This window comes from Hemitrygon akajei, chromosome 23 (assembly GCF_048418815.1).
Source record: "Hemitrygon akajei chromosome 23, sHemAka1.3, whole genome shotgun sequence".
Classification (NCBI taxonomy): Eukaryota; Metazoa; Chordata; class Chondrichthyes; order Myliobatiformes; family Dasyatidae; genus Hemitrygon; species Hemitrygon akajei.
In genome coordinates this window covers 16,882,168-16,896,294 of record NC_133146.1, presented here as the reverse complement: position 1 = coordinate 16,896,294, position 14,127 = coordinate 16,882,168, and the positions used below count along the sequence as shown (strand labels likewise).

General features: G+C 48.2%; 1 protein-coding gene across 1 annotated transcript in view; it reads left to right on the top strand.

The window, feature by feature from the left end:
- Nucleotides 1–14,127, top strand: part of LOC140715196 (lysyl oxidase homolog 4-like) — a 123,417-nt gene that overhangs the window by 75,848 nt on the left and 33,442 nt on the right. Inside the window, exon 7 of the mRNA XM_073027042.1 lies at nt 1,111–1,294. Coding sequence (XP_072883143.1) covers nt 1,111–1,294 — 184 coding nt within the window. The remainder of the gene's footprint in view (nt 1–1,110; nt 1,295–14,127) is intronic.

Here is a 14,127-nt window from a genome sequence, read left to right as displayed (position 1 = left end):
GTTCTCCCTGGAGCAGAGGAAGTTAAGAGGGGACATGACTGAGAAGTATGACATCGTTAAGGGTAGACAGCAGGAAACATTTGCCTTTATCAGAGATGAATAAGTCTAGAGGACACAGATTTAAGGTGAGGGAGAAGAGATTCAGAGGGGATCTGACATGGGTCTTGGTTCTCCCAGAGAAGGGTGAGTACCTGCTACACACTGACAGAGAGAATGGTAGAAGCAGAGTCACTGATAGCAGTTAGGAAGTGTCTAGACGAGCACTTACTTATCTAGGCATAGATAACTGTGGGCTGGGTCAACGTGAATGGACACCCAGGAGTTTGTGTAAACACATTGGACAAAAGGCCCAGTTCAGTATATGATTCCTTGATTCAATCTAGATGTATTTATGGCCTTGTTGAGCTTGATGCCAACTTGGAATGCTTGGTGGTTGGCATGACGATGTGATGCACTAGGTTAAACCAGAACTGTACCTTTGACCATACAGAGGTTTATAAAATCCTGTGGGACATAGATAAGGTGAAAATGGTCACAGTCTTTTACCCCAGAGAACAGGGGCCTAAAACTAGAGGCACTGGTTTAAGGTGAGAAGCAAAAGGTTTTAGTGAGATTTGAGGGGCATTTTTTTTCATGGGGAGGGTGGTGGGAGCCAGAGGAAGTGGTAGAGGCAGGGACACTTATGACATCTGAAAGACATTTGGTCAGATTAGTGGATTAGAAAGGTTCATGGTGGTACACCGGACTTCAAGGTGAGTTCAAATCCCTGCTTTGAATCCAGTTGGCCCCTTGCCAGCTTTCCATCTGTGCTGGGCTGAGAGTCGAGCTGGCAACTCAGCCTCGTAAAAAACAGACAAAATGCTAAAGAATTGGCATGGTTGTCACCCGACGTGCCACGAGGCATGGAGCGGAACAACGAGGGCTTAATGGTGGGGGTTCATGGCATTAAAATGGTTGGGAACCCCTGGTTTAGAGGGATAGGAACCCAATGTGGGCAAAAGGGATGAGCTCAGGAAGTCACCTGGGTTAGTATGGATGGGTTGGGCCAAAGGGCCTGTTTCCCTGCTGTATGTCTGCATGACTCCATGTGCTTCACTCTTCTCTCCACAGCAACCCCTGGTGAGGTTAAAGGGAGGAGCTCAAACCGGCGAGGGCAGGGTGGAAGTCCTGAAGAACGGCAAATGGGGGACCATCTGCGACGACCGCTGGAACCTGGTGACCGCCAGCGTGGTGTGCCGCGAGCTGGGGTTTGGCAGTGCCCGGGAGGCGCTAACGGGAGCCCGGCTGGGACAAGGTTAGTGGTACGCAGCGCACAGAAGTGGATTAACAGTCCACAATCTTGCTGCCAAATCCCCCTGTGGTCTCGCCCTTTCCCACACTGTGGCTCCATCTGTCCAGTGTGGTCATGTGCCAAAACATGCGTAGTACAGGCCCTTCGGCCCACCATACTGTGCCAGCAACTCCACTTCTTGCAGTGTGTTCCATGCACCTACCACTCTCCGTGTAAGAAAAAAATACCTCTGACATTCCCCCCCCCCCCATACTTCCCTCCAAACACCTTCAAACCACGGCCCCCTCATGTAAGCTGTTTCCACCATGGGAAAATGGCTATGCCTCTCATTATCCTGTACACCTCTATCAAGTCACCTCTGATCCTCCTTTGCTCCAAAGAGAAAAAACCCTAGTTTCCTCAACCTTTCCTCATAAGACATGCTCTCTGATCCAGGCAGCATCCTGGTGACTCTCCTCTGCACCCTCTCTAAAGCCTCCACGTCCTTCCTATAATGAGGTGACCAGAACTGAACACGACTGTAATGCCCCAGCTCCCGTACTCAGTGCCCTGACTTAAGGCTGGAAGGCCGAGTGCTTTCTTCACTGCCCCCTGTACTCATACCCCCGGATCCCTGTGTTCTCAAACACGCTGCAGGGCCCGGTCGTTCACTGTGAACTTCGTCTGTGGTTTTGACTGCTCAAAGGTCAGTAAACAGGCCACTGTGGAGTTCCTCCAGCGACAGCTAGTGATGGATGTGTGGGGGAGAGGAGGCTGTAGGGATTTGGGGGATAAGGAGAAGGAAAAGGGGACTGATGAGATTACAGCCCACTCCCAAGAGATAGCATGGTTAGAATGGGCTGAATGTCCTCCTTCTGTGTTGGTGTAAGAGTCTATTGGGGTCCATTCCAATGGGGAGGGAGAGGCTTAGAGTGGAACCAGAGGGCACAGCCCCAGGGTAGAACAGAGATGAGGAGGTATTTCTCTAGCCAGACAGTGGTGGATCTGTGGAATTCATTTCCAAGACGGCTGGAAGCCAAGACATTGGGTATATTTAAAGCAGAGGTTGATAGGTTCTTGATTAGTCAGGGGATCAAAGGTTACGGGGAGAAGGCAGGAGAATGGGGTTGAGAGGGATAATATATCAGCTGTGATAGAATGGCAGAGCAGATTTGATAGGCCAAATGGCCTATTCTGCTCTCATGTCTCATTGAGAGATGGTGGGTGGGCACTCCACCTGAAACCCCGCATGACCCTGTTGCACCCTTTACAGGGATGGGTCTTCATCCACATGCTGCCAACAGTTACCGTCCGTTTATTTCTGAAGCAAATAACAGGTTGGAATCGCTGAGGATAACCTCAGTGTTGTGGCAGGAAGTGTGGGACTAACCACTGCGAGTGTGAGCTGGCAGCTCCACAGGGCCCGGCTGTGCAGGGAGACTTCATTCAACGGGAGAGGTAGATGAGAACTAGGGGCAAGATGTTCTCTTAGACAGGCGTGTGGGTGAAAGAAATATGGTGGGCTATGCGGAAGGGAAGGGTTAGATTGATCCTAGAGCAGTAATATTGAGGACTGAATAGCCTGCACTGTGTTATAAAGTTTGATGTTCTATGTTGTGAGAAGGTGAGAGGAGACTGAGATGAAAGGCATAGATAGAGTGGATAGCCAAGACTTTTTCCCAGGTTGAAAATGGTAGAAGCAGTTGCATTAGGAACATTTAAGAGGCTCTTTGATAGATATATGGATGATAGAAAAATGGAGAGCTATATAGGGGGGAAGAGTAAGATAGACCTTAGAGTAGATTAATGGGTTAGCACAACAATGTGGGCTGAAGGGCCTGTACTGTTCTGTGTTCGTCTATGCTCACTGTGTTGCTCAGTGAGCATGTCCTATCTGCTGACGTTTGGTCCGTAGGTCTCTAACCCTCTCCTGTTCATGCACTTAACCAGATGGCTTTTAAACACTTTTAATGTGACTCCCCACCCCCCACCAACAATATTTCTAGCAGCATGTTCCAAATTTGCACTGCCCCTTGGGTGAAAAAGCTGCCCCTGACGTCTCATGAAGAGGCAGTGTTGCTCAGTGGATTGAATGGTCTCCTGCTCCCAAGCAGTTATAAATGCCATTCGCCCTGCAATGCTTTTGTGCTCTTGTGGAGGTGATGGCAGGGAGGAAGGGCACGGTCACTGGTACATACCGGGGTATGAAGTTAGAGACAGCAGCCCTTCAGCCCACTGAGTCTCTGATAGCCCATTTGCACTTTTCCCTTTGGAGTGAAGGAGGATGAGGGGTGATTTGATGGAGCTGTGCAAAATGATAAGAGGGATTGATAAAGTGGACTTCTGTGAATTTTTCCCTGGGCAGAAATGGCTAATACGTGGGGCTGTGATTTTAAACTGATCGGAGGGTGATACTTGGGATGTCAGAGTTAAGATCTTTCTACCAAGAGCATCTGGGTGTGTGGAACGTTCTGTCTGGGGTGGTGGTAGAGGCAGACACGTTAGGGAAATTTAAGAAACTCTTAGATAGGTACATGGATGAAAGAAAAATGGAGGGCTATGTAGGACAATGGATTAGATTGATCTTGGGTGGATTAAATGTCAGCACAACATTGTGGGCTGAAGGGCCTGTACTCTTCCATGTTCTATCTTCTATTCAGCCCCTCTATCCTGTCCCATCATTGACCAAAATCAGGAATGACCTGATTACAGAATGTAGAACCCTAGTCCCGCCATGTCAGCTGAACTCATTAACCAGGAGTTCAATCCCTGACTAAACTAATCACCGAGACTGGTGGCTTTCTTGCCCTCATTTGTCAAGGCTCTGGGCTCAACAATCAGGAAGTTACTTTCCAGTTTTATAAAACTCTGGGTCGACCACATGTGGAGTATTGCATTCAATTCTGGTGGCTTCATTACAGGATGACAGACAGACAGACAGACATACTTTATTGATCCCGGGGGAAATTGGGTTTCGTTACAGTCGCAACAACCAAGAATAGTGTAGAGATATAGCAATATAAAAACCCATAAATAATTAAATAATAATAAGTTAATCATGCCAAGTGGAAATAAGTCCAGGACCGGCCTATTGGCTGTGGAGAGAGCAGAAATGGTTCACAAAGATGTTGCCTGGATTGGAAGGCACGTGCTAAAAGGAGGGGTTGGACAGACTTGGGTTATTTTGTCTGGAGTGGAGAAAGCTGAGGGAAGACCGGATAGAGGTTTATAAGATTATGAAGGGCATCTGTTTTTCCCATGCTTGGAGTATCTAATACTACAAAACATGTTTTAAGTAGCAGAGGGAAAATTCAAAGGAGACGTGAGGGGCAGGGTTTGTTTACTCAGAGAGCGATGATGCCAGAAGTGGTGGTGGAGGCAGATACAATAGAGACTCTTAGATGGGCACATGAATGGAGGGATGTGGATATTGTGTAGGCAGTAGGGACTAGTTGTGGCATTTAATGTAGCTTTAATTAGTTCAGCATAGCATTGTGGGCCGAAAGCCTGTTGCTGTGCTGTACTGTTGTATGTTCTATGGTGACAGTAACCAGCCATCCTTCCCCGATCTGGTCTCTGTGACCCCAGTCCCATATCAGTCTGTTGACTATCCACTACCCATTACCAGTGAGTCCAAGCTATTGCCCCAACAGCGCTGTGGGAGCACCTTCACCAGAAGCAGTTCGAGAACTGGAGGCACAGTGACTGGGTAGATTGGAGGGGGGGGGGGGGGGGGGTGTGTGTGTGTGTGTGTGTGTGTGTGTGTGTGTTGTGTGTGTGTGTGTGTGTGTGTGTGTGTGTGTGTGTGTGTGTGTGTGTGTGCGTGTGCGTGTGTGTGCGTGTGTGTAAGGGATTTTCTCTTTGTTGTCTTGTTGATGACGCTGCTGGTGTTGATCTGCTGAACGTCGTGGGCCACGCTCTGCTGGTGCTGGAATGCGTGTGGTGACTCTTGCAGGCCGCCCCCAGCGCCTCCTTAGGTTGTGAACACAAATAACATGTCTCACTGTGTGTTTGATGTACGTGCGATAAATAAATATGCACCTTAATCTGAACGCGGCTCCCCACTACCTACTCGGACGTTGATGTACGGAATGTAAATGATGGAGCTCTGTGTTGAGGATGACAGTACAAATCTGTACTTTCTCATCAGGCTCGGTGAGTTCCGACCCCGCCCTCATTCTTTCCAGTGTTTGTCATTGAGCAGCAGAGTCTAAACACGTCCAGATGCCAAGGCCTCAGTGGTTCCAGCCCACACAGCCATCAACCCAGGCTCCACTTAGCCCAGGACTGTTGTTCTCTACATTGCTGAATGAGATTCCAGGGGCCTGGGCTGTTCGCTTAGACACAAGTTCAAATCCCACCATAGCAGTTGGACAATTTAAAACCAGGAGAGTGAACATCGATTTCTCAAACTTCTGGTAATTGCCACCCCCCACCTTCACCAGTCCCCGTTCCCATTTCCCCCTCTCACCTTATCTTCTTCCCAGCACATCGCCTCCCTCTGGTGCTCCTCCCCCTTCCCTTTCTTCCATGGCCTTCTACCCTCTCTATCAGATTCCCCCTCCTCCAGCCCTTTATCTCTTCCACCGATCAACCTCCCAGCTCTTTACTTCATCCCTCCCCATCTCCCGGTTTCACCCATCACCTACCACCTTGTACTTCATCCTCCCCTCCTCCCACCTTCTAACTCGGACTTCTTCCCCTTCTTTCTCCAGTCCTGATGAAGGGTCTCAGTCCGAAATGTCGACTGTTTGCTCTATTCTGCTGATGCTGCCTGACTTAATGAGTTCTTCCAGCAATTTGTGTGTGTGTTCCTTTGAATTTCCAGCATCCGCAGACTTCCTCATTTCTCTTCTTCGTTATCCCGTCACCCCTACTGGGGCATAGACTGGCGACACCAGCTGACTAAAGGCCTCTGCCCTGGGCCAGTCTTTCAGTCTCTCAAGGTGTAGCCCATCGAAGATCCCTCCTTTCCCAGGGATGTCTTTGGGGTTTCTGTAGCTCTGGGTTTTTATGGGATGGGGTTACTAGCCCCATGCCTGACGCTCCCTCTTTCACAGCCCGAGTTTGGGACCGTCCATGGTGGAGCTCATGATAGCAGCTGGAAGATTTAAATCCATGTAGTGTAGCATATTGCTACTTACAGCGCCAGAGACCCGGATCCAATTCCGCCGCTGTCTGTAAGAGTTGGAATGTTTTATCTCTGTGGATTTCCCCCAGATGCTCCGGTTCCCTCCCACATCCCAAAGACGTACGGGTTAGGAGATTAATTGGCCACATGGATGTAATTGGGCAATGTGGGTTCGTTGGGTCTGTACCGTGCTGTCTCAGAATAAATAAAACTAAATAAAAATGTGTGAGAAGTAAAGAGCAGCCTTGGTAACGGTGCCAATGGGTTGTCTTTCAACCCACAAGTATTGGTGGGTGGTGGTGGTGGCATCTGTCGGTCTCGAGAGACCATGGAGTTTGGAGTTTCCAGGGCGCAGGCCTGGGCAGGGTTGTATGGGAGACTGGCAGTTGCCCAAGCTGCTGGCCTTCCCCTCTCCACGCCACCGATGTTGTCCAAGGGAAGGGCACTAGGACCCATGCAGCTTGGCACCAGTGACATCACAGAGCAATGTGTGGTTAAGTGCCTTGCTCAAGGACACAAACACGCTGCCTCAGCCGAGGCTCGAACCAGTGACCTTCAGGTTACTAGTCTGATGCCTTGCCCACTAGGCCACTAGGTGGGTGAGGTGGGAGAAACTCAGGGACTCCAGGCCCCCAGTAACTGTCGTTGACACTCAAGCACCTCCTCGGGAGGTGGGAGAGGACAGCTGGAAGTGCTTTGGTTTAATGTTAACATTGCAGTTAGCAGAACGCTTTAAGCTAGTCATGGGGATTCGGTTCCCGCCTCTGCCTGGAGTGAATTTGCACGTTCTCCCTGACACCCTGTGTTTCCACCCACACTCCGAAGACGTACGGGTTAGGGTTAGTGAGTTGCGGGCATTCTTTGTTGGCGCCAGGAGGCTGGCGATACTTGTGGGCTGCCCCCAACACAGCCTCAGACTGTGTTGGTCGTTGACACAAATGGCACATTTCACTGTTTCAATGTGGGTGTGAAAAAATAAAGGTCCCTAAAAGTTCAACCGTGGGATCTTTAGTTATTGAGCGGAATGTGCTTCCTGATGACTTCTAGGGAAATGCCAAAAACATTGTTATTAATCCATTTAGATTTTTTCCCCGGGGGTCATGAGTTGACGAGATGCGGTACGCACGTGAGTTCCGTTGAGGGACCCTGGCCTTTTACTTGGGTTGAACGTGGCTTTGGTTTCCCTTGGATCTCACGGTCAAACTGTTAGTGACTGCCCCTCCCACCCGACACAAGAAATAAAAGCTGGAGAAGGCCGCTCAGCCCCTCATTCCCGCTGCAGCGTTCTACAAGATCATTGCCAATCCTCCACCTTGTCGCTACTTCCTTGCCCTGCTATAGGGCTTCGACCCAGACCGTTTGTGGTTCCACTTCCCCCCAGAGATGCTGCTCGGCCCACTGAGTTCCTCCAGAAGAACTTACTTAGTTATTTATTGAGCTGCCGAGCAGAATGTTCGAACCGTACCGCCCAGCAATCCCCCAATTTAATCCCAGCCTAATCACCGGATAATTTACAATGAGTAATTAACCTACCAACCAGTACGTCCTTGGATTGTGGGAGGAAACCGGAGCACCCGGCAGAAACCCACGCGGTCACGGGGAGAACGTGCAAACTCCTCACAGGCAGCAGCAGGAATTGTACCCGGTCGTCTGTACGGTAAAGCATTGTGCTAACCCCCCCTTTTTGAGTTTCCTGTCGAATCCCCTCTCTCCACCCTTCTGCTTTTCTCTCTTGCCAACTGTGCAGCAGTACCTTAGAATTTAGAAATCAAACCTCCCAGCTGAAAGTTGTAATCTGTGTGGGGTTAATTAGACCCTTTTGGAAGAAGAGCTTGCCTGTGTACTTATGCTTAATGTTTGTTTATTGGACTGCATTCCTTCAAGACCGTAATTGCTGTAATGATGGGTGATGTTGCCAAGGTTACACGCCTGTCACTATACAATCACAGCTAGGTTGCCGTCCTTGAAAGCGAGTTCATAGATAGTGGAACTGAACAAACTCCACAACTTACGGGCTCTCTTTCAAGGTCTAAGCAACTCGGTATTACTTATTTATTTATTATTTGTGTTTGCACAGTTTGTCGTCTTTTGCACGTTGGTTGTTTGTCTGTCTTTGTTTACGTGCAGTTTGTTGTTGATTCTCTTTCTTTGTTCTACTGTGAATGCCCGCAATAAAATGAGTCTCAGGGTGGTATGTGGTGACATATATGTAGTTTGATAATAAATTTACTCTGACTTTGACAGAAGCCCAGTGTCTTTGCTGGGGGTTTCATTACGGATATTCAATAGTTGTACTGTAGACCAGAGGCCTTGAGTTATGAGGAGAGACCAGACGGGCTAGGACTTGTCCTGGATGGTAGGAGATGCTGACCGACAAACTTACAGTTCATAAGATCATGAGAGATAGAGTAAGCAGTCTTTTTCTCAGGACAGGGGTGTTTACAACTAGACGGTATAGGTTTAAAGTTAGAGGGAACCAGAGGGGTAAATATATAGAGTGGTATGTAATGATGGTGGGTATATGGAGTGAGTTGCTCGAGGAAGTGGTAGAGGTGGGTATAATAATATTTTTTTTTTATTTTAGAGATACAGCATGGTAACAGTTCTTTTCGGCCCAAGTGACTATAATTAACCTGCTAACCTGTATGGCTTTGGACTGTGGGAGAATACCGGAATACCGGGAGGAAACCTGCATCATCATGGGGAGAACGTAGAATCTCCTTACGGACAGTGGCGGAATTGAACCTGGGTCACCGACACTGCAATAGTGTTGTGCTACGCTACGCTACTGCGGCAGCCCCCTTATAAACAGTTAAAACACTTAAAAGATATGATGAATAGGAAAGGTTTGGGATTTGGGCCAAATGCAGGCAAGCTGGGGATATGTCAGCAAGATACTATGATCAGCATTGATGAGATGGGCCAAAGGGCCTGTTTCTGTGCTGTATAACTTCATAATATGAGTATTTAATAGATGTTCGCCTGCTTTAGCAGACTTGCTAGTAAATGCAATTACCCCAGGCTTGAGAAAGCTCAACAAGGAAGTGGACAAAGCAGTCTGCTCGATTGTCATTCCCCCCCCCTCCCCACCGGCACACTGTCTGCAGCGTGCCCCGTCTACAGCTCGCACAGCCCGTCCGGTGTTTGCACCATTGACCTCCAAGCAGGACAAAGCGAGCAGGCTCATGGGAACGCGAGAGGCAGAAAGAAAGATGAAAGATCAGCTTAATTTGTCACAAATTCGGAGACGTACAGTGACGTGCGTGGCCGCCACAGTCCGAGGACGTACTGCGGCAAGTTCCATCCGCCACACTTCCGGCGCCAACATGGCAGGCCCACAACTTACTCACCCCGACCCACATGCCTCGGGAATGTGGGAGGGAACCCGCACGGTCACGGGGAGAATGGACAAACTCCTCACAGTCGGTGGTGGGGACTGAACCCCGATCGGTGGTTGCTGGCGCTCTGAAGGGTTGTGCTAACCGCCATGCTGCCCTGCCACCCCGTGCACAGACAGAGCGCCTTCCGCCCGGGGTGGCAATGGCCAACACCAGAGAAGATCTGTACAGAGTGAGTGGAAGGACATTTAGGAGGTGTTTTTTTTCCACAGAGAGTGGAGAGTGTGCGGAAGACGCAGCCTGTGGTGGTGGCAGAGACAAATCATTGGGGACATTTCGGAGACTCATAGATAGGCTCATGGAGGAAAGAAAAATGGCGGGCCTGATGAAGGGTCTCGGCCCGAAACATCGACTGTTTATTCTTCTCCATTGATGCCTGCTGCCCTGCTGAGCCCCTCCGGCATCTTGTGTGTGCTGCAAATGGAGGATAGAGGGGGGAGTTAGACTGATCGTGAAGAAGGTGGCACAATATTGTGCGCCAGAGGACAGTACAGGGCTGAAGTCTTCTATGTTTTATTGTCTATGAATGCCACCATCTTTCCCAGTCACACACCATCCTGACTTGGAAATATATTGCTGTTCTTCATTGTCACTGACTCAATACTCTGAATCTCCCTTCTCCTGGAATGAGCTGCCAGAGGAAATGGTCGAGGTAGATACAAGTGCAACACTTAAGAGGCATTTGGACAGGTACAAGGAGGGGTGGGCTTGACGGGTTATGGGCTGAATGTGGCAACTGGGAATGATGTGGTTGGCATGGATATGTTGGGCTGAATGGCCTGTTTCCCTGCTGTATTACATCATGACTCTATATGAACTTTGTGAACTTGGAGATAAATATTCCCTCACTAATCAGAAGCTGCCAATGTTTAAGAAAAGTGGCTCCACAGAATCTGCGCCGGGACTTGACATATTTCACAAAATAGTGTTTGTCAGCTGTTGAATACTGCCTGAAGTTAAACTGTTTTGGTCTTTGATTTATCGCAATCAGCCTTGCAATTGAATTTACCTTAAGCCAGATAAGAAAAGTTTTTTTTTAAACGGAGGGGAACAAACAGTCAATGTTTTGGGCCTGACGATTTCGTTAGGAAAGTCTTCCTAATGATGTTAGACAAGTTCATTAGGAAATGCTTTTTAAATTTATTAATGTGGAATAACCTCTGGTTGTGTGATCTCTGAATTTACACAAGACCATTGCCAGAGACCAGAACTCTCTTCCTTTCCAGCACTGATGAAGGGTCTTGGATCAAAATGGCAACTGTTTATTCGTCTCCGTGGATGCTGCCTGACTTGCTGAGTTCCTCCTGTATTTCAAAGTTCAAAGTAAATTTATTAGCAAAGTACATATATGTCACCGTATACAACCCTGAGGTTTATTTTCTTGCAGGCATTGAGAATAAATACAAGAAAGACAATAGAATCAATGAAAGACCACCCCAACAGGAAGGACAACGACCAGAGTCCAAAAGATAACAAACTGTGCAAATACAAAATGAGAGAAAATACAAAATAATTAATAAATAAGCAATAAATATCGAGAGAATGAGTTGTAGAGTCCTTGAAAGTGAATTCATAGGTTGTGGGAACACTTCAGTGATGGGGTGAGTGAAGCTGAGTGAAGTTATCCCCTCTGGTTTAAGAGATTGACGGTTGAGGGGTAATAACTGTTCCTGAACCTGATGGTGTGGGTCCTGAGGCTCCCGTACCTTCCTCCCTGTGGTAGCAGCGAGAAGAGAGCATTGGTGGTGGGGGTCTTTGATGATGGAAGCTGCTTTCCTGCAACAGTGCTCCATGTAGATGTATTCGAGACTTCAATTGTGATAGACTGGGCCGGATCCACTACTTTTTGTAGGCATTTTGTGTGTGTTGCTCAATATTTCCCGCACCTGCAGAGTCCATTGGGTTTATAGAACATTGATTTTCAGTCCAAATACCTTTCCTCACACACAGCTCTGACCGACCTTGTCCATTAGCGTCGGGAATAAACGCACCCTGTGCACCGTCCACCTCTACAACGTGGGTGAATGAAGCTCTTGATTGGTTGGTGGTTGCCAGGTGACCACTGGGACTGGGAAGCTGGGCGTGATTGCCTCCTCTAGGCACTGGAGAAGGGGCTCCCACAGCGCAGTTAGGGAGCGAGTTCCGGGGTTCGGACCCAGGGAGGCTGGAGGAGTGGAGATGTATTCCCAAGTTAGGGTGTTGTGGGGCCTGTGCGGAAGCTTTAGAGGGCATGTCTTATGATGACCCATGAGTGAGCTAGGTGTTTGGTGCGAAGGAGGATGAGAGGTGAGTTGATAGAGATGTGCAAGATGATAACATGTATAGATAAAGTGGATCGCCAAAGGATGGAAGTGGTTCATGTGAGGGGGCATAATTTTAAGGTGATTGGAGGAAAGTATGAGGAAGATGTCTGTGGCAGATTTTTCACACAGAGTGGTGGTAGAGGCAGATACATTAGGGACATTTCAGAGGCTCTTAGGCAGGTGGATGATAGAGAAATGGAGGGTTATGTGTGAGGGAAGGATGAAATCGATCTTAGATTTAGCTTCAAAGGATGGTACAATATTGTGGGCCGAAGGGCCTGTATTGTGCTGTACTGTTCTCTGTTTTATGTTCCGAGATACTGAGGAGGGTTGTGTGCTTTGGGATTTGTTAATGTACTCATCTGGGCGGGTGACTGGAATGCCTGTGTTTAGACATGGGTTTTGGAGAGAGTGAATGTGTCGGAGGCACATTGTAATTTTGGTGGATCTGCCTGTGAGTGGCTGTGTGGTGACGTTGGCAGTGGATGTGGGGGTTGGCCTGAAGTATCGACACAAGATCAACAGGGGAACAAAGAAGAGATAATAATTACCCTTGCCTTCCTGGTTTGGAAGAATTGTTGGAACTAATTGGAGGAGTTTACAAGTGTCTGGGGAATGGTCTAATTTAAGCCCAGAGATCACACAACCGGAGGATATTCCACATTAATCAACTTAAACAACATTTCCTAATGAACTTGTCTAAAGTGAGCATCAGGAGAGAATGTGTTTGTGTGGGGATTAAATTTACATCAAGTATTGCACACCTGGGCAAGTGAGTGAGCCTCCCCAGTGACTCGTTATTGCAACAAACCTCATGCCATGTAGATAGTTCATCATCTGTAGTCCTGAGCAATTGTTTTTTCTCACCCTCTTCCTTTCTCTTCACTCCTCTCTCTCTTTTCCTCTTCTTCTCTCTATCTCTCCCCTACTCCCTCTCCCTCTTCTTCTTGTCCTTGTCCTCCCATTCTCCTTCTCTCTCCTTTGGCTGTCTCTCTCTCCCTCGCCTTCTATCTCTCTCTCCCTTTCCCTCCTTATTTCCCTTTCCATTTCTATGTCTCTCTCTCTCCATATCAAGCCAGAATTCCTCTCTGGTCGATTGATAATTGAAACAAGAATCTGTAGAAGATTGGGAGAGAGGGAGAGAGAGAGGGAGGGATGGAGAGAAACAGAGAGGGAGGGATGAAGAGAAACAGAGAGGAAGAGAGGGAGGGATGGAGAGAAACAGAGAGAGAGAGGGAGGGATGGAGAGAAATGGAGAGGGAGAGGGAGAGAGGGAGGGATGGAGAGAAACAGAGAGAGAGAGGGAGCGATGGAGAGAAACGGAGAGAGAGAGGGAGAGGGAGAGAGGGATGGAGAGAAACAGAGAGAGAGAGGGAGAGAGTGAGGGATGGAGAGAAACGGAGAGGGAGAGAGGGAGGGAGAGAGGGACAGAGAGAGAGTCTTGACTTTTATTTCCCTCTAATCTCTAGTCCCAGTTGAGTTTTGTTAATAATGTGGCTGCTTCCTTTAATCACACTCAAATGAATCTGCTTATGTTGGAATTATCTGGGACTCTCGTGGTATGGTAGATGTAGACATGTCTCAGAGAGAGCCCAGTCAGTGGGAGTTCCTCGTCGCTCCGAGACCTCTGCATTCTCTGACATGTGGCTGAGTCACCGTGATTTGGGAATGCTCAGGAACACTCCACTGAGGGAGGGCCTGCCTACATCTGCAGTGCCCCACAGATCCCTGCCACATGGACTTCAAAGTTCAAAGCAAATTTATCATCAAAATACGTATATGCTACCAAATGAGATGCATTTTCTTGCGGGTATTTACAGCAGAACAAAGAAACTCACTGGGAACAATTAAAAGCTAGGCCAAAAAAAAACTGACAAGCAACAATGTGCAAACAAAGACAAACTGGGCAAATACGAAAGGAAACAAATAATAATGATAAATAAATAAATAATAATGCTGAGAACGTGAGTCCTTGAGAGTGAGCCCATAGGTTGTGATCAGTTCAGTGTTGAGCTGAGTGACGTT